This window comes from Phodopus roborovskii, unplaced genomic scaffold (genome assembly GCF_943737965.1).
Source record: "Phodopus roborovskii unplaced genomic scaffold, PHOROB, whole genome shotgun sequence".
NCBI lineage: Eukaryota > Metazoa > Chordata > Mammalia > Rodentia > Cricetidae > Phodopus > Phodopus roborovskii.
The window spans coordinates 3,785,101-3,812,896 of record NW_026126550.1 but is presented as its reverse complement, the minus strand read 5'-3'; the positions used below and the strand labels follow the sequence as shown (position 1 = coordinate 3,812,896).

General features: G+C 41.8%; 1 protein-coding gene across 1 annotated transcript in view; it reads right to left on the bottom strand.

Moving 5' to 3' along the window:
• Nucleotides 1-24,938, bottom strand: part of Tpo (thyroid peroxidase) — a 59,350-nt gene extending 34,412 nt beyond the window's left edge. The window contains exons 1-4 of the mRNA XM_051201272.1: nt 24,840-24,938; nt 19,368-19,452; nt 16,100-16,251; nt 13,790-13,922 (exon numbers count right to left, since the gene is read on the bottom strand). Coding sequence (XP_051057229.1) covers nt 13,790-13,922; nt 16,100-16,251; nt 19,368-19,452; nt 24,840-24,933 — 464 coding nt within the window. The 5' untranslated portion in view covers nt 24,934-24,938. The remainder of the gene's footprint in view (nt 1-13,789; nt 13,923-16,099; nt 16,252-19,367; nt 19,453-24,839) is intronic.
• Nucleotides 24,939-27,796: the final 2,858 nt, after the last annotated feature.

Sequence of the window (27,796 nt, the reverse complement as noted above, 5' to 3'; positions counted from 1 at the left end):
GACAGATATTTGGGGCATTCAAAGGGACTATTTGAAACATTGTCATATTTAAGCACCTTAATCAAGACATATCCAAGACCCTTGTGCTGATCAGGATATTTATACTAGAAATAAAGGTACCCAGGAAATCACCACAGCATTCTAAATTCAGAAGTGAGAGGGCTGCTTAGGGAACATATATTAAAATGTACATTTGAATCAAAATAAAATCAGACCTTTTCTGAGTTAATTGCTTTAAAGTAAGAATGAACCCTACCACCCAGGGAAAAGGGGGATGTTTTCTATACCCAAACTAATCTGTGATTTTATTCTATGGTCAAAGCTTGGAAAAATATATTTAAGGTCCATGTAAGGCAAAGGTGTGCTGATCAATACTGATTTCCCAAGCTGCATCTGAGTAGGCAAGGAACAGCATCTCTAAGCCAAAGGGGAAAGGGTGTAATTAAACATTGACACGTTTTGGTACCTTCTCCAGAAGCTGAGAAACTGAAATGTTGATAACTGGCTACTAATCCTAGTGAAAAACAGATGCTTTCCAAGTTTTGTTTAAGTAGAACAACCACCTGGTTCTTGTTGATTTATGATAAACCAATATATGTTTTGTTTTGTTTATATTTTTGTTTTGAGATTGTATCATGTAGCCCAGCCTGGCTTTGATGACCCCAAACTTCTGATCCTCCTGCCCAGTGCTAGGATAACATGCATGTATTACTGTGTATAATGTATGTGGTGTTGATACTTGAACCCAGGGCTTTGCACATGCTACAAAAGCACTCTGCAGCTACCTCCCCAGCCTCAATAAGTCATTCTAATGAAAGCTCATTTGTATGTTCCTTTTCTTGCATATCTCAGAAAGAATTTTGAAACCCAGATTCAATTTTCATAATAAACTTCTGTTGATGACTAGTTCACGTGAACAAGCCCCCTTCATTGAAGAGGGAAAATGTGGTCACTGTCTGTCCACCTCATGCCCCATAAGAGGGGAATGTGATCAGTGACTCAGTGCAAGCCATAGATTAGAGAGGTATGGATGAGCAACATCTCAGAGTGAGGGGTGGGTAGGTGACAATTGTTCAGGGCCCATGAGGTCACTTTGAAAAGTGTTATCTGCACTCCTTTCAGGGAAGCAGGGAGGCTGATAGCCAGACTTCACCTCTCCCTCTGCTCTGCCAGATCTAACCCCCCCAGTCTCACCACCCCCCACCAGCTCTGTAGCAGAATGCCTTCTGCAGTCTCCCTTTCCTCTCTGATCCCATCCCCAACAAATCAGGAAAACCTTCTCCTCCTTTCCCCAAATCATCACATTATCCCAGCCTCCAGCACCAGCAGGCATTCCCTGGGAACACAGCAGCTGAGCAGGCCAGAACAGGTGAGCTAACTGAAGACCTTCACTATTCCCTCCCCAGCTCCAAATCCAGCTTCTCAGTCTAATCCTGAACTCTGCAACAGAACACCTGCTGCAGCTCTTCCTGCCCCCTGCCCACATATCCTGTGGATCCCACAGGCCTTTCTCTCCTGATCTCCCTTTCTCCAATCATGGCTTTATCTAAGCCTCCAGCTCCAGCAGGCATTCCCCAGGAACACACCAGCCTATAAAAGTGTAAGAAACATACAGAACACCAACTAGATTGGACCAGAAAAGAATGTCCCCTTGGCACATAATAATAAAAACACAAAGCATAAAGACCAAAGAAGAAATATTAAAAGCTGCAGTGGAAAAAGACCATGTAATGTATAAAAGTAGACCTACTGGAATTATAGCTGATTTCTCAATGGGGACTTGAAAAGCCAGAAAAGCCTGGTAAGATGTGCTATAGACTCTAAGAAACCACAGATGCTAGCCCAGGCTAATATACCCAGCAAAACTTTCAATCACCATAGATGAAGAAAATAAGGCATTTCTTGGTAAAGCCAAATTTAAGCAATAATTATTTATAGAATGAGCCCTACAGATGATGTTAGAAGGAAAACTCTAAGGAGGTTACCTACAACTATGAAAACACCGGGAATAAATAATCTGAGACCTGTAAAATCAAAAGAAGGGACACATGCAGCAGCAGTATCACCACCACCACAATCACCACCAAAAACAAAATACCAGGAACCAAAACTCATTGTCATTGATACCTCTCAATATCATGGATTCAATCCCCCAGTAAAAAGACACAGAATAGATGTGAAAACAGGATCTGTCCCTCTGCTATATCAAAAAAAAGTACACGTCAATATCAATGATAGGGTGGGAAAATATTCCAAACATATAGACTTATAAAGCAAGATGGTATAGCCATTTTAATTTCTATCAAGTGAGACTTCAAACCAAAACTAATCAGAAGAGGTAGGTAAGGACACTACATACTCAAAGGAAAAATCCACCAAGATAATATTTCAATTGTTAACATTTATACCATAAATACAAGGGTACCTGAGTTTGTAAAAAAAAAAAAACAAAACAAAAACAAAAAACAAAAAAACACTACCACAGCTTCAATAACGTATTGACCCTCACGCACTGATATTGGGATACTTCAATACCCCAATCTCGCTAATAGAAAATCATTCAGACAAAAAGTAAACAGAAATGCTGGCAAGAACAGACTATAAACCAAATGGACATAACAAATATTTACAGAACATTCAACGAAACACTAGAGACTATCACTTTTTCTCTGCACCTCATGAAACTTTCTCCAGAATTGACCACATACTCAGACACAAAGCCAAGTCTCAACAGATAGAAGAAAATTGAAATAAGTCCCGCATCCGGCCAGGTCAGCACAGATTAAAGCTGGATAACAACAGAAGCAACAGAAAGCCTACAAACTCATAGAAACCAGACAACACTCTACTGAATGAAAAATAGGTCAAGACAGAAAGAAGCTTTTCTACAACCGAGTGAAAATTTATGTACAACATATAAAATCTATGGGATACACTGAACATGGTTCTAAGAGGTAAGTTTATACATAACAAAACTGGAGAGATCACATATTAGCAACTTAACAGCACACCTGAAAGCTCTAGAACATAAAGAAGCAAGCACACCCAGAAGGAGTAGATCTCACGAAATAATCATACTCAGGGCTAAAGTCAATAAAGCAGAAAGAAAGAACAATACAAAGCATCAATGAAACAAATAACTGGTTCTTTGAGAAAGTCAAAGAATGACAAACCCTTAGCCAAATTAACTAAAAGGCAGAGAATATATCCAAATTAACAAAATCAGAAATGAAATGGAAAAAAAAAATAACAACAGACACCAAGTAAATCGAGGGCATCATAAAGACATATTTTAAAATCAGAAAGTCCATCAAATTTGAAAATATGAAAGAAATGGATAATTGTCTTGATATGCACCACTTGCCAAAATTAAATCAAGATCAGATAAATGATTTAAACAGACTTATAAGCCCTAGTGAAATAGAAGCAGTCATTAAAATTCTCGCCCCTCAAAGAAGCCTAAGGCCAGATGGTTTTACTGCAGAATTCTACCAGACTTTCAAAGATAGAATGACTTGTATGATAAAACTTCAAGTCCCTGAAGAAATCGAAGTAGATATCCCATGCTTGTGGATTGGTAGGTTTAACATAGTAAAAATGACCATCCTACCAAAAACAATCCACAGAATCAATGCAATCCCCATCAAAATTCTAACACATTTTCCCACAGATCTTGAGAGGATATAATTCTCAGCTTCATATGGAGACACAAAAACTCAGGATTGTGGATATATTAACTACATACAATGGCTGCCCCTTAAGTAACAGTTTAGGCTGCAAGTCCAGTAGCCTGAGGGGATTATGTTCCCTTAAGCTCTGACTCTTTCAAAGTTAAGAGAAACTAAATCTAAAGAACTCACAATTCAAAGTTAGAAGTGGAATTCTGCTCACTCAGAGATGCTGAATAACAAGTAACTAATCGTCTCCCTTTGCTGGTGTCTTCCAACAACCCAGCATCCTTCTCTCTACTTTACATGGTTCCTCCTTATCACTTCCTGTTAGCTACTTGCTGACTCAGCCTCCTGCTCACAGGTTAATTTTATTTCACTAATCACATCTTTGAATCCTTAACTAAAGCAGTAAGAAAACAATGCAACACAGCTGAAAGTAATATTCCCCAACAGGATAGCTAAAACAATCCTGAATAATAAAAGAATTGGTAGAGGTTTCACAATTTGGGATTTCAAGATGTACTACAAAGCTATACTAATAAAACCAGCATGGTATTTGCATAAAAACAGACACATTGACCAGTGGAATAGAACTGAATACCCAAACATAAATTCACTTAGCTATAGATACCTAATTTTTGAAAAAGAAGCTACAGAGGAATATACACTGGAAAAACAAAGCATCTTCAATAAATGGTGCTGATCAAATTATATGTCTATACATAGGAGAATGAAAATAGATCTGTACTTATCATCCTGCACAAAACTAAACTCCAAAATGGTTAAAGACTTCAAAGTAAACCAGATACACTGAACCTGATATAATTAAAGCCTTGAATTCATTAACATAGGAAATTTTCTGAACACAACACCTATATCCCAGACAATAAGATCAACAATTAATAAATGGGAATTCATGAAACTGAAAAAACTTCTGTAAGACAAAGGACACCTCCATTTAGACAAAGCAGAATGGGAAAGAATTTTTTTTTTACCAACTTCACATCCAATGAAGGACTAATACCCAAATTATATTAAGAACTTAAGAAAATGAAATAAGAAAACCCCAAATAATCCAAGTAAAAATACCAAACCTAAACAGAAAACTCTCAATAGAGGAAACTCAAATTTCAGAGAAAAACTTGAAGGTTCAAAATCCTTAGCCATCAGGGATGCAAATAAAACTGCTTTGAGATTTCATCGTACACCTGTCAAAATGGCTAAAATCATTAACACAAGTGACAGCTAATCCTGGCAAGGATGTGAAGCAAGAGCAAACACTCATCCATTGCTGGTGGTAGTGCACACCTGTAACAACCACTAGGAAATCAGTATGGCAGTTCCTTAGAAAGATGTGAATATCTATTTCAAGATTGTGATATACCACTCTTGGACATATACCCAAATGATGCTTCATCCTACCACAAGGCCATTTGTTCAGTCATGTTCTCTGCTGCTCCATGCATAATAGCAAAAATTGGTAACCACCTAAGTGCCCATCAACAAAAGAATGCTTAAAGAAAATACAGTACATTTACACAATGGAGTATTATTCAGTTGTTAAAAATGACATCATTGCTGGGTGGTAGTGGCTCAAACCTTTAATCCCAGCACTCTGGAGGCAGAGGTAGGTGGATCTCTGTAAGCCTGGTCTACAAGAGCTAGGTCCAGAACAGCCTCTAAAACCACAGAGAAACCCTGTCTCGAAAAACACAAACCAAACCAAAATAAATAAAATATAAAATGAAAAATGATGAACGAGGAAAAAAGTCATCTTGAGAAAGATAAACCAGACCCAGAAAGATAATTATATCTATTCACTTGTAAGTGGCTACTAGCCATTAAATAAATGACAAATAAGCTACAATCTGTAGAACCACAGAGGTAAGGTATAGAGAAAGGGATGGGTAGGGGGAACACATGTATCTTCCTGAGAAAGGAAAATGAATAAAATTTTGTGAATGGAATGGGTGTGGGGAGGTTAGGAACAGGGGAATGGGAGGTTAGGAACAGGAGAATGGGGGGTAAGAAGAGGGGAGATTGAGTTGAGGGAGGAAATGTGGGCAGAGACAGCTAGAATTGAGGGGCATTTGAGGAAGTATGGAAACCTAATGCAATGGAAACTTCCTAAAAATGCATGAAGGTGATCCTAAAGAAGTCTCCAAATGATGAGGGGGATGGAATCCCACACTGGCCATCTCTTGTCTTCAAACAAAGCTTTTAGTGTGGTGGCTAGGTTATATCGAATTGAGTTGTTTGCCAAAGGGTCCCATGGAAATCCCCAAACACCCAGGCTATTGCCAAGACAATAGATTCAGCTCCACAAACTCACAGCAAGACCTTCTTGCTGAAGACAACACACAACTCACTGAACATGGAGAGGTCGAGCTGGTGTCTACATAGAACCTTCACCCCAAAGTTCTTCTGTCTTTTCTGTGAAAAGGACCTCTGTAGCCTATCAGAAGAGAAAAATAAACACCCAACCCAGCACAAAACCTTTGATCTATAATCTGTGTGATGCAAAATATGCCAGGGCATTGGTGGCACAAAGCTTGTGGGAGGAACCAACCAATTGATGTCTGATTTGATTTAAGACCCATGCCAAGAGATGGAACCCAAACCTGACACTGCTTTGGTGACCAGGAACCACATACTAGATAGAGCTTTAGGGTAAAACCAAATACCATTAGTCTTAAAAAAAAAAAAAAAAAGTAGTTGCTATAGTCATACATCAATATCCTTGAGCCATCATCAGAGAAATTTCCTCCAGCAGTAGGATGGGAACAAACACAGAGACCCACAGCTAGACACTATGCCAAAAGGGACCTTGGAACACTTCTATCTAAATGGGATGTCTCTACCAAATCCCCTTCAGAGATTGGGGAACCCCACAGGAGAGGAGAGGGAAAGTGTGTCAGAGCCACAAGGGATGGAGGATGCCAGGAGAACAAAGCCCTCTAAATCCACTGAGCAAAGCTCAAATGAACACACAGACACTGGAGCAGCAAGCGCAAGCAGGGCCCACATGAGTCTGCACCAGGATATATATTATAGCATTCAATGTAGTATTTTATAGGACTTAGAGTGTGTGAACATGTGGGTCTCTCTGGATCCGTGTGCCTTCTCTTGTTGCTCTTTTATTTTTGTTGGTTTGCCTTATCCAACTTTGATGTGATGGTTATTTTTTTATCATATATTTTATTTTGTTATGATTGGTTGTTATCTCTCAGAAGCCTGTTCTTTTCTAATGAGAGCCGGAAAGTGAGTAGATCTAGACAGGAGAGGAGGTGGGGAGGGACTTGGAGGAATAGAAGAAGGGGAAACTGTAATATTATATGAGCAAAGAATCTATTTTCAATAAATGGGGTGATTGTTCTATCTATCTATATCTATCTATCTATCTATATCTTAGAATACAGATTTGTAGTGAGGTGAGTGATTTTTTTGCATATGTGTAAGTATGTGCTCGTGTGTGGGTACACATGCATATGCATGTGTGGACAGAGGTTTCTGTCAGATATTCACTTCCATTCCTCTCCATCTCATATGTTTAGCAGGGACTCTTTTCAAACCAGTGCTCCACTATTTTGGGTAGTTTGGCCAACTATCCAGTTTGCCAGTTCACTCTAGAGATTCCCTTGTCTCTGCCTCCTTGAGCTTGGGGTTATACATGAGTTGTCATACTCATCTGGCATTTACAGACCAAGGGGATTATCAGGTATGGCAAGTACCTCATAAGCTAAGCCATCTCCCTACCCCAGGCAAGTGATTTAAAAATCTTTTGGGATGTTTCAATACTGATTTTCCTTATGTACATGCTTGCAGATAGATACTGTAACCTTTCCTTTGTGTGACTGACTGATATGCTCTGCAGAGGAGGGGGTAGCAGTTATGTATTACAAAGAACTACTTGAAATAACCCCCTAGAGGGGAAAGGCATCATCAGTTACATGTCTGTTGTTTTACCCACTTCATTCCAGAAGGACTAGTTAGCAACAAACCATGATGCTTCAAGGACGCTTGATGACTTATTTGTCTTGAGAAACAGTAAGTGGAAAACCATTCTATTATTAATACTTCATTGACATCTAGCCCACCCGCTGGCTCAATTTACAAAGGTGGGTGTTGGAGTAGTGCTTTTAATTAGCAACATGAAGGAAGCCAGCCCTTCACACTGATTTGTTACAGTCAGCTGTTCCTTACCAGAGCTCCATGAAGTACAGCTCTCAGGGAGGCCCTATTTCACCCAGTCAAAACTAACCTGTTTACACAGCCTCACTGTGATTTCTTTCTTTCCCGGTTAGCTTTTATGTTTCAGCAGTTCACTAGGAGGTCTTAGGTGCTCAGTAACACTGGGTCGGTGCTGTGGACACACAGTGTGTCCCTGGACCTGTACAATTGGGGTCAGCTGTTTAATAGGACTCCGGATGGACAGTGCTGAGTGCCTCTTGCTGCTCTGGAGTCCTTGGGCAGTGAGAGACCACAGAGAGACACCTGTCAGCTGGTGTGGGAAGAACCTCCAACCACAGTGGATTCAATGTATCACAATGCATTTATCTTTAGTTCTCCCTTAGGAAGCTTGGACTAATGATGGCGGTGCAAACGTGCTGACAGCAGCAAGAAGCAGAAATGTTTCTGAAAGTGCTTTCAGGAGAGTGGCGCCTTACTTCCTTCATAGCTCCAGTGACTAGGGCTTAGGCTCAGGCCCCAGGCACTGCAGTCTTCTCAGTGTTCCACATTCTAATAAGGAAGAAGCCCTATACCTCCAGCTGAACAGGGAACATGCTGGCAAGCGCCATTTTGTTTGCTTTTCTAGCCACCTACCCAGCCCCAACACACAGGGGAAAGCAGCAAAATAGCCCTGGGTCATATATGAGATTAGTTTTTTTGTTCACTTCTACATGCATGTTACATGTAAGGTGGATTGACATGAAATAAGAATGGTGACTGCTGGGTCAGGTACACACCAAGTAATTCAGCACACCTTAGCAGTCATGCAGTCCTAGGGTGGTCCATGGAGTTCACTACACTTTGAAAGCTAGTCTTAAGGAGTGAGGAAACTCAGATTAGGGTGATCTCTGTCAAAAGCTGCTTTACTGGAAACAGTTAAACCATCCTGGGGTGGACTTATCATTGCTATGGTCAGTGAAGCACATTGGGATCTCTCAGATTGAGGAATGTGCTTTTCTATAACCAGTATGAATGTGACCTTCTTCAAGAATTTTGGAAATCTATCTTCTGTAGCCATTGGTATCCATGTGATGCTCTGAGAGTCCTACAGCACACTGGTATCACCCATCTCATCATGAGGAGTCCCTTAGAATTCCAATATCTAGTTCACATTATTAAGTGTTATCTTCCTCTTTGAATTTTAAAATGTGATTTAGACTCTGCACAGGCTCAAGTTTATAGCAATTGTTGCTTAAAGCAGCTTAACTATCAATGCATAAACTTTCCCAAGAGGGGTTGATTGTGTTAATTCCTCCCAGGAAATTCTAAAAAGCATCACAATTTCATGAGTTAGATTAAAACATAAATGAACAAAGTCAGAATTAAAGGTGCTTGTGACCATGTGCCCACAAGACACACATCTAGAGAAAGGACTCACTGTGCATGTAGACACACAGACGTCATCAGGCCTCTCTAGAACATCACACTTATTGCTAGCTAGTCCTTCTGGAATGACCCTAATTGAAGCTGTCAGTTATCAGGAGTTAGGTTATTTCACAATGTATCTGGAAAGCAAACTCAAAGTTTAATTTAACTATTAGGGAATTATAGAAAGTTGTACAATGAATTACTTTCTATGTGAAGGTGGGGTTGGGAGTTTCTCTGGTAAGAGACCCATCAATCCAATTTTCTTTTCAGAGTTTGTTATTTCCCTCAAGAACTATTTCTGAGTCTTTGGGCTATACTGAACAGAAAATGTCCCCCACGAAGAGGAGTACAGATCAGCACTGTGTGGAAGCTGACATGCTGACCCTCAGTAGGGTTCTGTAGACTATGGCATGTGTCTTTGAGTAGAAGACACAGTTGGCAAGCCTGCCAACTATGCAAAGGTTAAACTCCTCAAGTCAACTCTGGTGAAAGAGTGATGAATCCACAAGGGGCCAGGTCATCAGGGCTCATCATGTGCTTTCCAGAGGCTAAAATCCTAAGATGGCATAGTAGCCTGAGGTCAGTGAAGTCAACCACTTACTGTGGCAACCTTCCAGGACAGCTTTCCTTGGAAAAGCATGCTGAGTTACACTGGGACAATTTGAGGTTCAAGCCTGGGGGCCAAGAAGGTTAGATGCTAAAGAGTCACTTCAGGGTGACAGTCATAGTAATTGTCACTGGGATCCCGAGGACATGTATGATTGGTAGAGTGGGGCACATTCTCATCCATGTCTTTTTTCAGAGGCCAAGCTTTGGGCATAATATCACAGGATTGGATTCATGCTCTGCTGTGCCCTGTCCTCATCTGGTACCACCCTTGTTGGATGGGTTATATTGTCTCCTCAAGGACCAAGCTTTGGGTCTCAGGCTGTGCTTTAAGAAGTGCTACACATATCTGCATCCACCTGCAGGGGAAGGCCCAACTCCTGTCATGCCTTCACTTCTCTTAGAGCTCCACATGTCCCTTCTTTCCAATTTAAGGCGAAGGCTGCACCTCAAAGTAGGTATAGACATCTCTATTCCCAGGGACTACTCAGAAGGAACTATCATTTCCTAGTCAGGGGATCATGTTTTACAAAAGCAGAGAAAGCCATCATGCTACCATGAACATGGATTGTTATATAATCTATTTTTGCTAGAAGGGCTGGCTGGTCTCCTTTCAACTCTTTGGGGGCTCTTATCCTTTCTCTATATTCTGGGAGGCACTTGTTTAACACAATACTTATAACATGGTATTTGTGTCATCAGGACAGAGGCATGGTTCTGAACTGTATTATGCTTGGGATCCCTCAGCAGCACCCAACATGTATGAACAGGTTGTGTTGACCAATGGCTATTCAGCATCTATGCCTGTTCTGCTACTGCCTGGAAGAATACTTCCTTCTCTCTACCCTTCAGTGTGAGCCCTTTGCCTATTGAAGTACATCAAAGGCTTCTGTATTTGGCTAGATTTTAGGTAGCTTGCTCTCCCTTTTCTAGATACTCTCTTGGAGACTGTTTTTAAAAAGATGAAAAACCATTCATGTTTCTGATGGGTTCTGAGCAGAATGGGGTTAGGGGCAGAAAGTAGATATGGTTCTATGAATCCTAGGGATCAAGAACAGTCATCACTTCCTTGGGGCTTCATGAATAAAGCTGAAGGCTCCTGCTAATGCACCCTAGCAGAGGGAAAGGCTCAGTAATAAATTGACAGCAAGGGTGAGAGGTAAAGCCTACATGGATGGGCAGAACACACCCAGGTCTGAGAAACAATTCTGTAAGGTAACCATTGGATTGAAGGGTTGAGGGTTTAACTACCTTCTTTAGACTCAGGAACCCTCTAAGTAGGCAGTTCTAGGTCTCTGGCATCTACCCACAGGGAAGTTGCTGGAGGGTAGGTCCAGCCTTGTGTCTTAGAATCCCTGCAGCCAAGGCACAGTTTTCAGTTCCTTAGGATACATGCCTGTTGTATAAGATCCCCTATAAGCAGCATCTAAGGCTTGCGTTTTCAGGCAAGAGGACAGTGGCCACAGAGGGGGAAATGCTGCTGCAGCCAAGTGGTTATAACTGAGGCATCTCTGTTATGGAAGGTGTTGACCTTCTAGCAGTGGGGTAGGCAACTGGAGTTTTCTAAGGATCAGCAGCAGTCAGACCAGTGAGAACTTACCCATAGTCAAAATTAGTCTACAAAGTCATGCTCACTGGTAAATAGTGATTGGGGAAGGGGTTTTGCTTCATCCCATTCCTCACAGCCTCCTGACCTTAGCTCCTTGAGTTAAAAGACCCAGTGTCCACATGGCTGCTATTCTTTGTGGTGAGATACACTGGCTCCTTGTGTGACTAAGATCTTTGTTTCTGTTGGATTCTGTTCATTTTTCTAGTAAAGGTAAGACCTCTGTGATCAGGTGTGTATCCTCTTCCCCTATTTACCAGAGTCCAGCAATAAGCTCTCATATATGAGGCTCCTTAGTTCATGATAAGGCACTAATGGAATTCACCATGTAAACAATAATGTTCAGAATATATTTAGCATCATTTATATTGACACACACAAAGTTATCCTCTGTCCCTATACAAATATCATATAATTTGCCAAATGAGGGACTTACAGGTAAGATAATGGATTAGAAGCCCCCTCTGATAGTTACTGTTGATCATCAACATGACAGAATTTAGCATCATCTGGTAGACAAGCCTCTGAGCATGCCTGTGGGAAACTCTACTGATGTGGGAAGTCCCATCTTAATAGTGTGTGATACCATTACCTAGGCAAGGGATCCTGGAGTAAATAAAGCAGAGAAAGCCAGTCAAGCAGCAAATGATCAGTGTTCTCTCTTTCATGACTGTGGTTATGTTGTGAGCAGCTGCTTCAAGTCAACACACTGACTTCCCCACAATGCTGTAGCCCAGAAATGTAAGTCAGAATAAACCATTTCCCCCTTCCATTGTTTTTGTCAGGGTAATTTATCATAACAACAGGAAAAGAAAAGTAAGACAAACTCCCTATGACCCACCGAAAGAAAAAGGACAGTAAGCAATCATGTCTATTCTAACAAGAGCTGAAAAATGAGAGGATATACTAGGTGAATTCTCCAGAGGCAGGACCATGAAGTTTGGGCCAATCTAGGGGCAATTTCCAGAGGAATCTTTCAGCTATACACATGGTGGAGCTCTGAGCTTGAAAAAAAAAAAACAGGCTCTAGAAATGTGATCAAGGGCTGGATATATAGCAGAGAGACATAAGATCAGCACAGGCCCTGGAGACAGAGGCTAAAATATGCCTGAGGCTGAGACTCACTGGGAATCTGGTGGAAACAGTCCAAGAGGGAAACACTCTGCTATTGCCTGGGCAAGTGGTGATCAGGGAACTAAGAAAAACTCAGGGTAGATGTGCTAAAATCAGGACAAGAGAAGTGGCTTGATATGAAACTACATGGTGACTGTAGAAAGGGAGTCCAACAGAGGCAGCTAGACTCAGGGGAAGAGGAACCTGCCCAGCTGAAAAGTTAGGTGATAGTGTGGGGTGTGGTCACATTAATACCCTGGACATAGAAATTCAAGTTGGGGAAGCAAGATCATCCAGCCCATGTGGAATAATAACCAGTGGAAACTACTCAACATCAGTCCATACTGAGGGTTGAGAGAACCCAATAAAGGGCTGATGTTTTCTGGCAGTTGTGCAGAAACAACCCAAAAGATTTGTTAGGATGTATGGAGTGTCTCCCTCAAGGGTTTTCCTGCAGATAGTTTTCTTTACCCATATTCACTCCACACACTTCTTGGATTTTCATCTAGCTCTCCTGATATGCAGCACTGTGTAGAATTAAGGCAGGAATATGGACCCTACAGTATAGGGGTGCAGGACCAGATGAGAGTAAAGGAAAGGGTTAAACTTGATGAACATGATAATCAAAGTATTGATGTGAGCAAGTGACTGGCTGGATTGGTGGGATGCCCCCCCAAAATATATTGAGCTGGGATCTTGATCTGAAGCCAAGTGAGATCAAGAAGAGGGCCGGGGGTGGAGGGCATTGTGATGGTTTGTGTCTGACATTGGTAGGATCACTGAAGAAAGCAAGAGCTACATTCCACAGGAGCTGATGCCTTGTGGTAGATGGCCAAACTCTTCCTTCAGTCCAGGTTGGTGGGAGGAAGCAGAAAGTCCTGGTGACACACTAGAGACAGGTAGGAGATTTGGAGAAGTCAAGGATGCTGTCTAAGTATCTGGCTTGAGACATTAGGTGAGGGTAGTCCATTCTGTGATTTTAAAAGAGAAGGATGAGAGAGAAAAAGAGCTCTCCTCTGCTGTCTGTATCCATAGTGCAGGGCAGCATGAGGGTGACAGTGCCAAGTAGCTGGAGTGTGGGAGAATGGAGCACAGAGATGGGTAGATGGTCACAATTCATGGATTTAGAGCTTACTTCTTCATCATGGCTTGTCATTGAAGCACCCACGACTGGTAAAGGTTCTTCACACAGTACCTGTTGTTGCAAGCCCCTGTGATGAGTCGGTACTTATTTGCCAGGCAGGTATCAGGACATCTTGGTGGCAGCATGAAAGGCAAGCATCCTGACAGGTTGGCGATTGTGCCTACAAGGTCTGCCGATAGGGTATCTGCATAACAAGACAGACCAGACTGTGGGTGGCATCAGTGCCAGAAAAAGTACCTTTCCAATGGTGTATCAGCCACAGTCTCAACATCTGCTTCAAGACTTCCTGCCATCTTTTTCTCTGTCACATACACCTTCTCTGTCATATACACCCATTGAGTACTTTCTTTGCTAGGAGTGTGGGGGCTTTGTCTAATTTTGTGCTTTGTGAAAATTCAGAAAATACAATTTAGGAGTTATGAGGCTCCAGGAAGACAAGCCAGTAGACTACTTCTTATAGTTGTCACTCATTTCCTAGGACAAACATATTGGTGGGGCCAATTCATTATATTTGTACAACAAAACATTCCTATCTCACAATTATCCTATGCTTCAGGAGAGCACTAAGACTGGATGTGTATCTTCCTGTAGAAACCTGCCCTGGTTTAGCTTGCTAATAGTATTCATTCCTTCCTCTATAAAAGCCTTTATTTTTTCTCCTATTGATTTTTTCTCTTATAAACTCCTCTAATTAGAGTCTTTGAATGCAGTCTTTTTTGTTTATGTTTAACTGTTTTTCTTACCAATTCTGTCACTGTTTGTTATTCAACAAATCAAGGCTTTAAAGCTTGAAAACAACCCTACAAAATTTTGATGACTATACTAATGAAATTGAACAGTGGTTCTCAACTTGTGGGTCACGATACCTTTCACAGGGGTCACATATCAGATATCCTGTATATCAGATACTTACATTACAATTCATAACAGTAGAAAAATTACAGTTTCGAAGTAGCAATGAAAATAATTTTATGGTTAGGGGTCACCAAAACATGAAGAAGTGTGTTAAAGTGTTGCAGCATCAGGAAGGCTGAGAACCACTGCACTAGAAAGAAAATCCAACAGGAATGCACCCTATTTTCAAATAGAAGAGAAACAGAGCAAGCATCTAAACAGTGAATATTCCATACCAAGCCTCAAGGAACAGTAGCAAACTGAACAGGAAGGTTTGCTTAGAGCTTTGTGAGGGTCATGTATTCTCTATTTAACAGACGGCAGCAAATGCAGTCTTGGTAAAAGACTCACATGATCTAACTTTTGTTGGTCAACAATCCTATTTTCAGAAACAACCTGGTCCCTCTACCCAGTGCACTTACTATTTATTTATGCTTTTGTGGCAAGAAGTCTATTTGGATTGGTTCACCTTCTTTATTATGTCTTAAATGTTCTGGAGTGGCTGAGTCTATAACATAAGTGACTTTACAATATCCTTTAGGATAGAATTATTCAATTTCACATTATGGCCTATCTTCCCAACATTCTCTCACTCTTGCCTGGGCTGAGAGCCTTGCATAAAGGAAGCAGGAGCCAGTAGACTCTCATCCTCAGGGCAGGTCACCCATATCACTTCTATTGCTGTCTGAGCTGATGTCACTACTGGATAGGGACCAATGTCCTTAAAAAGGTTTTTCAAATATGTGATCTGAAACAAAACCCTTTTAAGATGACTTTTTGGTTGCTATAAAAATCAATTAAACTTAACTATTCAGGGTAGGAGCTGAGAATTGTGGTTAATCCTGGTTTAAAATGAGTTCATCTCATGAGGGAAATCAGCACTAGATTAACATAAATCAGAGATCAAGTAGCTCATAACATTGCATCGGAAATAAATCTCACTGAGTTTGTTAAGAGAAAGCTGATTTTTGAGCATGGCACCATAGAACTTATGAGGCATCTCTGGGCTGTGCCCATGTTTGCTTCAGTATCTCAGGTCCATGAGGTTTTGATCTGAGGTGGTTCATGCTTTCTTGCAGTGTGGGCCAGTGCAGCCACCCTGTGAACAGCCAGAGACAGCAGACTCACCTCAATTTTGGAAAGCCCATGCAGCCATCACATTCCCTGAGTAACTAAGTCAGAAGGCCCTGGCTACTACCTGGGAAGCTGAAGCTCCTGTCCAGCCCTCTGCTTGCTGTGACAAGATACTACCTGAATGAGCGCTTCCTCAGACAGTTCCCAGGAATGAATGTGGTCCCTGAGTTTCACTAGGTGGGAAGGTGCCAGGACAATTCCCAATTTATGTCAGACCATAAAAGGCCTGTTTCTCTAAATAAGATTCAAATACCAGAGGAACTGTATTTCCCAGAATAACAAATAAGAAATTGTGTGTGGGTTTAAGCAGAAGCAGAGGCAGAGGCCACTTACCTGTGAAGAACTGTGACTTCTTATGTTTCAGGGCCTGTATTGATGTTTCCATGATCTCTGCTGCTCGGGAAATAGCCCCACTGGTGGACTCTGGCAGCTTGGAGAAGGAAAGGAGCTGGGCTGGGGAAAGAACTTCCCTTCTCTTGAGGTTTCTACAGCATAAAGAGACTTAAATTAGTTGGGGCTGGAGAGGCAGCTCAGCTGGCAAGAGCATGTGATGAACAAACTTATGAGTATTCAGATTCAATCTCCAGAACCTATGAAAAAAATCTGGGCATAGTAATGTAATGCATACCCGTAACCCCAGGGCTGGGGGAACCTAGCCTAACTGGTGAGCCCCATATTCCATTGAGAGGTCAGATATCAAAATATAATGTATAAGCATCTCAAGTCTGACTTCTGGCCTCCTCATGGACATGTATGAATATCAACCTGCACACAGGTTCCCCTATCACTAACACATATACACCCAATAAACAGGATATTAATCGAGTGACTGCACACATCAGACAATGCACCATGGGGTATATAAAGAAAAAGCCTAGATAGTTCTGAACCACAGGATTGCTGGGAGTCACTAAAAGGGATAGAATGTAAATATAGAGGGTCAATATTGGCTGCTGAAGAAAATGGCCAATGTTTTCTCTTAAAGAAAATATCCATATCTGTATGATCTTGGTTCTTTTTAACAGGCCTGGTGGGTACTGTTACACTTGTAAGGTTAAGGACCCTAATACCCAAGACTCACAGGGACCATGATGACACTGGAGGGGGCCACTTGCTGATGTTTCTACTGGTGTTGCTCACTGCTACCAAACAGGGAAATGAAAGCTATCAGAGGTCAGCATTTGGGGAGCTTGTCTTTGCCTGTCTTGAATGCTTATCTAGGCAAAGCAAAAGAACCCTCCACTGGCTTATTGGTGATGCCAGTGCCCTGCCCTGTGCTGGGGGTAGACAGTCACTGGAGACAGGCTTTCCTGGTACCTTGACCCCTGGGCTGGGCATTCTAGTCCTCACAGCTTGCTGATGATTACCATGTACCGGAGCCTACATATTCCTTTGGCTTGTCCCCTTAGCTATTTCATATCCCTTTGAGAGGACTGGTCCTCTCTGGTAGATTCCCTCCCTTCTATACCCAGCCTGCTCTGCATTCTGATCTTGGGGACTTGATGAAGTGTTTGTATCAATTGCCCAGTCAGCTGTCCATCTGCTGCTCCCCCTGGGGAGGTGCCAAATCGGCAGCACCATGTGTTAAGCCTCCAATCATAGTGCAGGTCTCTGGCCATTGCGCAGGGCTCATTAACACTCCAGCTGCAGAGACTGGGAGGATGTTAAACAATGGGTGTGTGTACTTATATTTGCAGAATGATATTAATTTTACACTTACATTTCGGGAACTCAGTGTTTAGCTGGCTCAGCATTCCTTGTGTGAAAAGCTGAAGACAGCCGTGTGTTAGATTTATGTTCTCTTTAGTCCCCTGGGTGTTTGAGAAGTGGAGAATGCTGCCCAACAGTGATGTTCTCATTAAGCCACCTTGTGCCCTTTGCTTCTCAATCTGCTGCTGGGCAGAACCTGGAATATTTCCGCATCAGCAGACTAAGATGATGTCACTGACCCGAGCCCAGATAATCCAGCTGAGTGTATCCTGGAGCTCATGGACAGCTGTGAGCCAGAAATTCACTCTGAATGCTGAAAGGGAACATGTTTATTGCTCCAGGAGTGGGTCTTGCAGGCAGCAAGATTTTAAATTTGCTAGATTGTAGACCTGGCTCTACTTCCTGCTGCATAAGCACAGGCTGCCAATCAGAGCCGAAGCTGCCATACTGCCAGTACAACCTCATGCCCCTTCCTCCCCAAATGGTGCAGCCACGGGGTCCTATCTCATCAGCTACAGTTCCTACACAGAGGTCAACACCATGAAACGTTTTTAGATTTATGAAATCTCTGCTATCTTTCCCACTTCCAGTGGGTAACTCTTCTGGCTCTAAGATTCCCAAAAGCATCCCACAATACAAAACTTCCTATCTTTCCTGATGATTCCCATTAGTTCACCTGCTAGAGAATATTGTTTCCTCCTTTTTCCACCTTCATTTTTTTTTGGAATAGTCAATTAACAATTGGGATAATCTGTAGCCAATGTGGGATAATTAAAATTGTCTACCTGGAATAATAGAAATTTGAAGTCAAACAGATGTCAGGCAATAATTTGTTCCTTGAGAGGGAATAACTTTTCACCAACTTCCAACAAAATGATAAGCTTGTGAAGATAAAAGCTAATTATGTTTTTTGATGTTTTCTGAACAACTAATGACATACCATACCATTGGCACTGGCATCTGTCACATTTTTAAAAGCATGGTGTCAGGGGCTGGGGGACACAGGGTGGATTCCCAGCATGCACTGATGGGGGATGTCCTTGTGTATAATATATGTTTGTCTTACTAGTTGATGAATAAAACACTGTTTGGCCAATAACCAGGCAGGAAGGATAGACAGGGCTATGAGACCAGGGGAAGGCTGGAGAGGGGGAGGCAGAGAGAGGATGTGAAGAGGTGCCATGTTGCTTAAGGAGCAGCATGCTGGCTTACAGGTAAGCCACAACCTCATGGCAATACATAGATTAATAGAAATGAGTTAATAATTAAGATAGAGATAGCCAATAAGAAGCCTGAGCCATCAGCCAAACATTTTATACTTATAATATAAGTCTTTGTGTGTTTATTTGGGGCAAAGAGGTTGTGGGGCCAGGCTGGAAACTCCAGCTACAGTGCACACTATGGTTTATTATTGCCTGTAAATTCAGTTCCAGTAGATCTGATGCCATCATCTGGCCACTGCAGGCACAAGGCACACACTTGGTACTTAGATACGCATGTGAACAAAACACCCCCACACAATAAGATTATAGAACATTTTTTAAAAAGTTAAAGAGTGTATGATGTCATTTATTTCAGAAAAAAAAATGATGGGCAGCTTTGATTCTGTGCTTGAGGTAGTGTTACTGTGACACCACAGTGGCTAGGCACCAAGCCTGAGGCCTACAGCACCCTTTCCTCCATCGTGTGTCCTAATGTTATTCCTGACGAGGTTTCAGGCTCTGTCATCATGACATCCTGAACCATGATTAGATCCCGGGCTCTTGACCAAAATGTTTTGAGATGGAGCATTGTTTCTTCATTGCTGCCAACAACACTGGAACATAAACTGTCTCACATAAATTGCAGTGCCTCATTTCAAGAGGTGGTAACAGTAAACACTGTCCCTTACCTTTTCATGGTGTTGTAGACTGCATTGTCCACCATGAGCTGGCTCGCTTCCACAACGCTCATAACATGGGACATCATAGTCTTCCCTAGGATATAAAACATGTCACCAATGAAACAGATCTATAGTGCAGCAACTCTGCCAGCTTTAGCTTTCTTCCTCAAGTACAGATGGATGGTGACAGTCACGGGGTCTCTGGAAATGAGTGGGACTCTTTAACTGTTCTTGAGAATTAGCATCTATAGAAAAAAGAAACACATTGTGAAAAGGTAAACTAAGTGACTATATTTTAGACACTGCATGAATGAGAGAGCCTTGTAGCATTCAGCACATGATGGCATCTGCCTTTGACATTTGTTGCAAGAAGAAGCAATATGATGGGAAACTTCTGGAGAATCTCAGACGCTTGTGATCACAAGTCGCCAAGATCACACTGGTCCTCAGTTTGGACCACAGTGTCCAAACTCATCATTTCCTTCTAAATCTACCTTGCTCTACCCAATTCTCATTTCCATTTCTTAAGTTAGCGATGGTCCTGAGCTTACTAGCTGGGAAAAGCTCTCTTCCTCTAGACAGTGCCATGTCTGTCTGCTTCCCTCACCATGGTGTTGGACTTAACCCTTTTAAAACCCCAACTTAATGCTTTCCTTTTTATAAGTATTGCCTTGGTCACAGTATCTTCACAGCAACAGAACACTGACCAAGACAGCATCTGATAGTTTGTCTCTTCTCCTTTCACTTCATCAATGTCTTTTGGGAAGTTCTGTACCTCACAACTGTCTTCCCCTACATACCGGTCACTGAGTGGGAAAGTTATGGCTAAGACATCTCCCCCCCCTTTTTTTTTTTTTTTTTTTGTTCCTGTTGTCAGTTGGGCGCCTTTTAGAATATCTACCTGCTAGACTGCACAAAGACCCGGCTGTCCACTGAGTAACATCCAGACTGCTTTCTGTGGAGTTCAGGACCCTCACAACCTACAAGGATGAGGTTTACTGTTTCAAAGCTCTGCCTGTGATAGCCTGATTTTCCCCTTACTTTCATCCTCTGGTAACAGAGAAATGGCTTAGTGAATAAGAACATTTACTACACAGCATTAGGACCTCAGTTCAGATCTCAATTGTATTGAAAGAGTTTGGCATGACTTCATGAACATTTTACTGAAATGCTACACAGGGACAGGAAGATCACCAAGGCTTGCTGGCTGCTGGTCTACTTCAGTGAGAGAAACTGCCTTAGGGTAAAATAATGATAGGACTCATGATGCCCTCTTCTGGCCTCTATACACATACACATGGGCACAAATACCTTTGTATACCTGTCTAAATACGCAGGTATTAAAATATCCAACTTATTTTCTCTTCCTTAACAATATATTGACCCTCTGAGTGAATGCAGCAGAAGAAAATGACCAGTTCATCACTTTGTATCCTGTATACTGTGACCAAAGAGGGCTAGGCTAGGTCACATGGCCTCTACCCAGCTGGAGCTTTTTCTTAGTAGATACTTGTCCTGTGTGAGACATAAATAATTAAACAGAAGAATTAACTATGAAGAAAAAGCGCTTGGTGTGTGTGTGTGTGTGTGTGTGTGTGTGTGTGTGTGTGTGTGTGTGTGTGTACTTACTATTCTGGGGGAATAGTAGCTGCCAGTGACATTCCTGTTATTTACCCCTATTAAAATGATATTTAAATCAAAGATTGCAAAAAAATCTACCAAATTTTAAAGAAAGGTTTGTTATTTCAAATTTTATATTTAAACCAAAGATTTTTGTATTGGAAAATTTTCTGCAGAAATACTTCTCATCTGTGGTCTACTAAAATCCCCATGGAACTGGATGGATTTTAAGTTAATCATGTTTTGGATGAACAGAAATGTCTTATTCATCTATAACAGAAGAGAAAATCTTCCCCTCTGTCCATCTTAGGTTAACGTTCTGGGGCCACATAAATTAAACAGATAAACAAGAGAAAAACCTGGCAGCCAGAAAGCCTTGGTCTGTGTGCTGACATCCCATGAGAATTGCCAGAGCTAACTGACAGCTGAGCTGGGAAGTTGTCTAGATGGCATTCTCAGGGAAAGAAAGAAAAGAAAGAGGGAAGAAAAGAGGAAGGGAAGGGATGAGAGAGAAATGGAGAGAGGGAGGAACAGGGAAGAGGTGGTTAGGAAACAAGCTGTGGCTGTGAGGAGGCAGGTAAATGAGGAATGCCTCTAGGCAGCTGGTTTGTGATGGTGGGTTCCTGGATGTCAGTGCATGGCTGGAGACCTGGAGCCTTCCTTTCTTCCCCGCAGGGAGGGGTGAGACCCTTTGCAAATGGATTTCCTCACCAGCTGGGGGAGACAGAGTGCCTCTCTATGACCCATGGCCTTCTCTGCACTTCAGGATCCACCCAGCAGGTACACTGATTACTTCTCACTTGTGGTTGAGGCTAGGTCAATGACCCTGAGAATTTCAACTTGGCCTCTTCTGTTTTTCTATAAGAAAAATTCAAATTTTAGGAAGTAACTTGATTCAGTCCCTGTCCAGGAGATATCATGTGTGATCTGGATTTCCAGGTGTACCTCCTGAAAGTAAGTGTCTGCTCTGGGAGGCACACTGGCCTCTAGAATCCCACACTTATGCATATTCATAACTGGAATGCAAGGAGCCATTATACAAGAAGGGATAAGGAAACAGGCTGCATTGTTCCAAACATGTTCACTAATATGAGGCAAAACGGACTGAAATGAAATAGCAAAGAAAGCCAATATTTTCCTCTCCAGAGCCACAGAGACCCCAGGCTCCCAAGTGCTGCCCTTGGCTAACTCAGATCACTCAGTTTTGCTCAGAGCCATGTGTGGATCCTGTTTTGACAATCTCTGTTTTCAGAAATCTGGTGAACTGGAACAGAGCTCGCCAGCTACCCTTTTAAAGAAACTCCCCCACTAGGCTGGCTTCCCAGTCTCAGGATTTGCAGGCTGCTTTCCTGCTCACGCTGTTCATTTGTATCTTATTTTCTTTTCACAGCCACAACTAGCGCTGAGTTCACCATAAAGATAATTTCACATGGATTTTAATTTCACACCAACACTGGAAGCCAGTCTCAGTCTGTACAGAGGAAAATACATAGGTCTGCATGAAGCATGTGCTACCAAGGGCTGACAAGAGACGCTCTGAGCAGTTTTCTTAGATTTTATAATAGTCCTGGGTATACTTCAGGAAAAACTAAAACCTTTTTTTATTTTCAGTACTTTATTACCGAATTTTTAGGTGTTGAGGTTTCTTTTCCTCTGTGCTTTGAGCCATCCCATCTGCCTTTGGCTCTGTACAGTGATAGTGTGTGTGTGTGTGTGTGTGTGTGTGTGTGTGTGTGTGTGTGTGTGTGTGTTGTTTTCAGCTAACTAAATAATGTGAATACCTTAAAGAATGTAAAGTTGAACCAATGTGAAGCAAATACTTTTTGCTTGCCTTTTTGTTCTTCTGTGACAGGGTCTTATGAAATCCAGGCCAGGTTCACTTAAACATGCTCTATATCTGATGCTAGCCTTGAATTCTTGATCTGTCTGTCTCAGATGGAATTACAGGTGTGCTGCCACACCAAGCAGAACTTAAAAGCACTATCAGTGATTTTAATGATTTTTAAAATTTCATATCAATCCCAGGGCCTCATACATGCTAAGACAAGTGCTCCTCTGCTGGTATATACCAGACCAAAGGTATAGCCAAAGCTGACCTACAAAAAGGAATTCTTAATTGGTCTAAATAATAAAAAACCCAGAGTCAAATATGGAGGAAAATGCAGAGATCAGAGAGAAGGAGCAAGCCACTGCCACACCTTATCACATTAGCATCTCAGCAGACATTCTGCCTGACCATTGTCTGAAACAGATTTATTCATCAACCAATAAGAGAAACATACATTCACAGCATAAGAAGGACATTTCCCCACTGGCCTTAACATTGTGTCTATCTTGTTTCATCATTTTTAGTGGCATTACACATGGTGTTACCATGTGGCATTACTGCTGGCATATTTTCTAAATAAGAAATCTATAGAATAGATGGCTAATAAGCCAGCTTCAGAATGTCACAATGAAAGTGCACTATCATTATAAAAAGTTGTTTTATATATTATTAAAAAAGTAAGCAAAAGAGTGAAATACATTTGTAAATCATGTCTCATACCAGCATTCTGGAGGCAGAGGTAGAGGCAGGCAGATCTCTGTGTGTTCTACATAGTGAGTTCCAGGTTGATGGGGGCTACATACTGAAACCCTGTCTCAAGAAACAAAACAATCTGTATGTGGAGTTAAACTTACCTCATATCCTGTTTTTTGAAAATAATATAATTTCCAAAATTTAAAGCCATGGTGTGCAGATGTTTTTATGAACAGCTCATGGGTACAACAGCTTGCTCTTAACTAGCCTTTTTACCTCCACCTTTCCAGTCTTGATTTATTCCTCTAGGGCCTTAATAACTATTAAATAGAAGAATAAAGTGATTTACCCCCTGTCTGTGTGCTGAACACCTGTTATGTTCCAGATGTTAGAAGGGTTGGTATAGAGGAGTAAGATCTAAAATGAGTACCCCCTTTTTTTTTTCTCTAGCTGTCAGTGGGAACACACTTCCTAAGTTAAGGCTGACCAGGAATGCCTGTGGTGGTCAGTTGAAGACCCAGACTTGGAAGGGGAATGGCAAGCCTATCAGAAGGTGTGCTTTGAAGATCCCAGTATAACCAGCGTACACACCTAGAAGGAAGGGAAGAGGAAGGCTTTCTCCAAGATCTCCCAAGCCTGGGAAGGCAGCAAGGCAACTTCAGCACAGTCACAATGTCCAGGCATTCAGGGAAAAAAATAGGCAGAACAGAGCTCCTAGCAGGAAGCAGTCTTGGGTGTAAATGAGGATGCTGAGGCCCAAGGGCTGAAAGATGGAGGGGGGAGGGGGGAAGGACAGCAAGTGCCCTTCCAGCATTCTGCCACCAGGAAGCTTGGTCCAAGTTGATAGCTAATCCTTTTCTCCCACTCCAAATCCTTTCTTCTTTACTTCCCTCCTCTCCTCTCCCCTACCCATCCCCTTCCTCCTCTCCTTCCTTCCTTTTTCTTCTCTATAGCAAAGATGATTATGTTAACCATGACATCTCAGTAGCTTTCTTACCATAATTTCCCATACAACTGACTAATTCCAGAAACTATATCAGAGACATTTAATGAAAGATGATTTTATAACAAAGGAACAAAAATACTCAGAAGTTTTCTTTCTGATATATATGTATGGGTAAAAATGGAAATGATTTATTCTGCAATCATGAAAAAAAATCAGTTCTTTTAAAGTATGAATTACATTTTTATCCTTCTAAACTGAAGAATTACACTATTCTCTTTGAAAAGCACAAAAGGCTCTTAACCAGTTCTCAACAACTGCTGTAACATGTTCAGTTTGCCGAGTGTGAAAAACAACTTTACAAGACTAAAAGGATCATGTGTTGTTTGTTACTTACTCCACAAGACTTCTCTGCTTCTCAAGATGAAAGGGAGGAAAACGCCAGTTCCCATCACCACCAGTGTGACCGCCATAGCTCTAAGTGCTCTCATTCTGGAACTGAAGTGGCAGAGAGATAATCAGGTATTCAGCATCCTGCTGTGGAATCTACCATAAATACCCCAGCCTCTCCTCAGGCAGGCCTTCCCAAGTCCAATGCTGTCACTCCGTAGGATGCTACAACATAGAACCAGAAGATGCAGATACAGCCTGGAGTGCTTGTCAGAGATGGCCCTGTTAATGGGAAATGTGGGGCTAGAGAATGGGAAAATTATAATAAAGTGACTTCAGATGAAACAGAAGATCCACAATTGGCCACACCTACTTTCTAAGTCTTTGTTTTTCTGGTTTTTGAGCCCCTGACTTTGTTAAGCAGGACATCCCAAGGGGAATACATCACAGTGCATGAGGGTCTATAAGTGACCCAACACACCTGAGCTGAAGTCATGGGAACAAGGTACTGCCAGGCCTTGCTAGGAAAAGCTGTCTGTCTGCCACACAGCCCAATAATGACCTCCCATTATTTACACATTTCACAATAGATTTCTCTTAGAAAAGTGGAAAATAAAAAGTTTTACAACCTGGCCATTTTCCTTTTTCAGGTGCGAAAGCAGGTTGTGCACAGTTGGGTGCTTTCTTTGTGGTCTTCTGAAATGTGAACCTTGATTAGTTTTCTGGGACTTGGTCACCCTCCATATAAATGCACTCTGTGCTGTGATGCCCACTCAAGCTCCCAATTGGAGTTGGCTCCATTCTATGTTTGCTTAGCATCATGTTTCTGCCAAGTTCTTGTGTGTCCTGGCTGGCCAGAAAGAAGGTGCCACATCATAGAGGACAATTTGTGACCTGACATAGAAAGAAGTGTGATATTCAGAGAATGAAGAAACTTACTAAAACCCAACCCCTTTAACGTTCAAACTTTTCTGAGCTGATGCAACTGGGGACACACACACACCCCACACACATACACACACGTGCACACAAAGTAGGAGGCAGACTTTGGAAGAGGAGATTTAGAGGGGAGTGGTATGGGAAAAAGGATAATGGGGTACTTTGGTAAAAACACATATGTATACATATGAGAAGTTATAAAACAATAAATAGAATTCATAAAAGTATCATATGAAAGAGAAGATATGAATCACCCAGGATTGTGTGTTCTGCTGGTCCTCAGTGGCAATGGCAACCTGAACCTTACTGCTTATCCCTGAGGTACCAGAGTCTTTCTCCCTGTAAAGTGGATAAACTACATCCCTGTCTGTAAGGGTGACTAAAGTGTCTCACTCAGGATGCATTTCAAGCTCACCAGCAACGTCTCCAAACCCACTATCACTGAAATGGGAAAGATTCATTAGGCTCCTCCCGGTCAGTGTAAACAATAAAAGCTGAGTCCTGTTTAGAGAAGCCAAGATGCAAAGAAGACTGAGACCAGCCCAGCTGCCTAGAAGAGGTCGAGATCAGTTGAGGCACCTGAAAAAGACATCCTCATTTGAGATACCTGTAGGCTGTGCAGTGTGCTCCAGGTTCCCAGTTTTATGAGCTGTCATCCATGCTGGGATGAGCTTTGGTGGTGCAGCTGTCTTTGAATCACTTCTGTTCCTCTAATTAACTCTTCACCCATGTTCCTAAAAGTAACCCCAATACAATCATTGGTTTATTGGGTTGGACTTTGGTCTGTCACCAGTTCCCTATCGGGGATGAGTAGACATGTGTGTTGTGTCTCCCCGACAAATCTTGTCAGTGTTACCTGGAGGCCAACAGAGAGTGCCTAAGAACATGATGCTTACCTTAGAGAGGCCCCTATGAAGGAGGCAGAGTGAATGTTAGAAAATGTTATCTTTTCCTCTGAACTATAGGCTGCCATTTTCCCCTCTCATTTCTATTAAGATACAATGATGAGTAAAAATTACATCCATATGTGGACACCAGTTAGTACTTTACTGTACAAAAGCAAGGAATGATGGAATGACTGGATCTACTTTAAACAGCCATCACCTAATGCATTCCCCTTATGACCTCTCCTCATATTCTCTTCATATCTCCTCATGACCTCTTCTCACATCCGTTTAGCCTCTCCTCTTCATATCGTCTCTGTATTTTTTCTCAAGTTTTCCCCACACAGCCTATTTCCACATCTTCTCACACTCTTGTCTCAAAGCCCTTTCTCATATCTCTACTTAGCTTTATTTCTCATCCTCTCACTGCATCTTTCCCTAATTCCCTTCTCACACCGTGTCTAAGCTAGGGCTACTATTGCTGTGATGAAACACCATGACCAAAAGCAACTTACAGAGGAAAGGGCTTATCTGACTTACACTTCCACATTGTGGACTGTAGTCAGAGTTGGAATCTGGAGGCAGGAGCTGATGCAGGGGCCATGGAGGGATGCTGCCTACTGGCTTCCTCATCATAGCTTGCTCAGCCTGCTTTCTTATAGAACCTAGGACCAGTAGCCCAGAGATGGAACCACCCACAATGGGTGGGACCTCTCTGGTCAATCACTAATTAAGAAAATATTCCACAGACTTGACTACAACCTGATCTGATGGAAGCATTTTCTTAATTGAAATCCCCTCCTCTGAGATGACTTTAGCTTCTGTCCAGTTGACATAGACTATCCAGGACAAATTAGCCTCTTTTCAACTTGACACACAAAGATATCATAAGTAAGCTGAAAACTTTCCTTTCCCATTCATCCTCAAGATCTCACATAAAAAACATAAATAGCTTTAAAAGTCCCACAGTCTTTACAAATCCAAAAATACTAAAAATTCAGTCTCTTTAAAATATCCAGTCCCACTAAAAATCCAAAATCCCTTTTAAAAGTTCAAAATCTCTCTACTGTCAACTCTCATAAAAAATCAAAATTAACTTAAATACTTTACTTCAAGAGGGAAGGGCCAGGGCACAGTCACA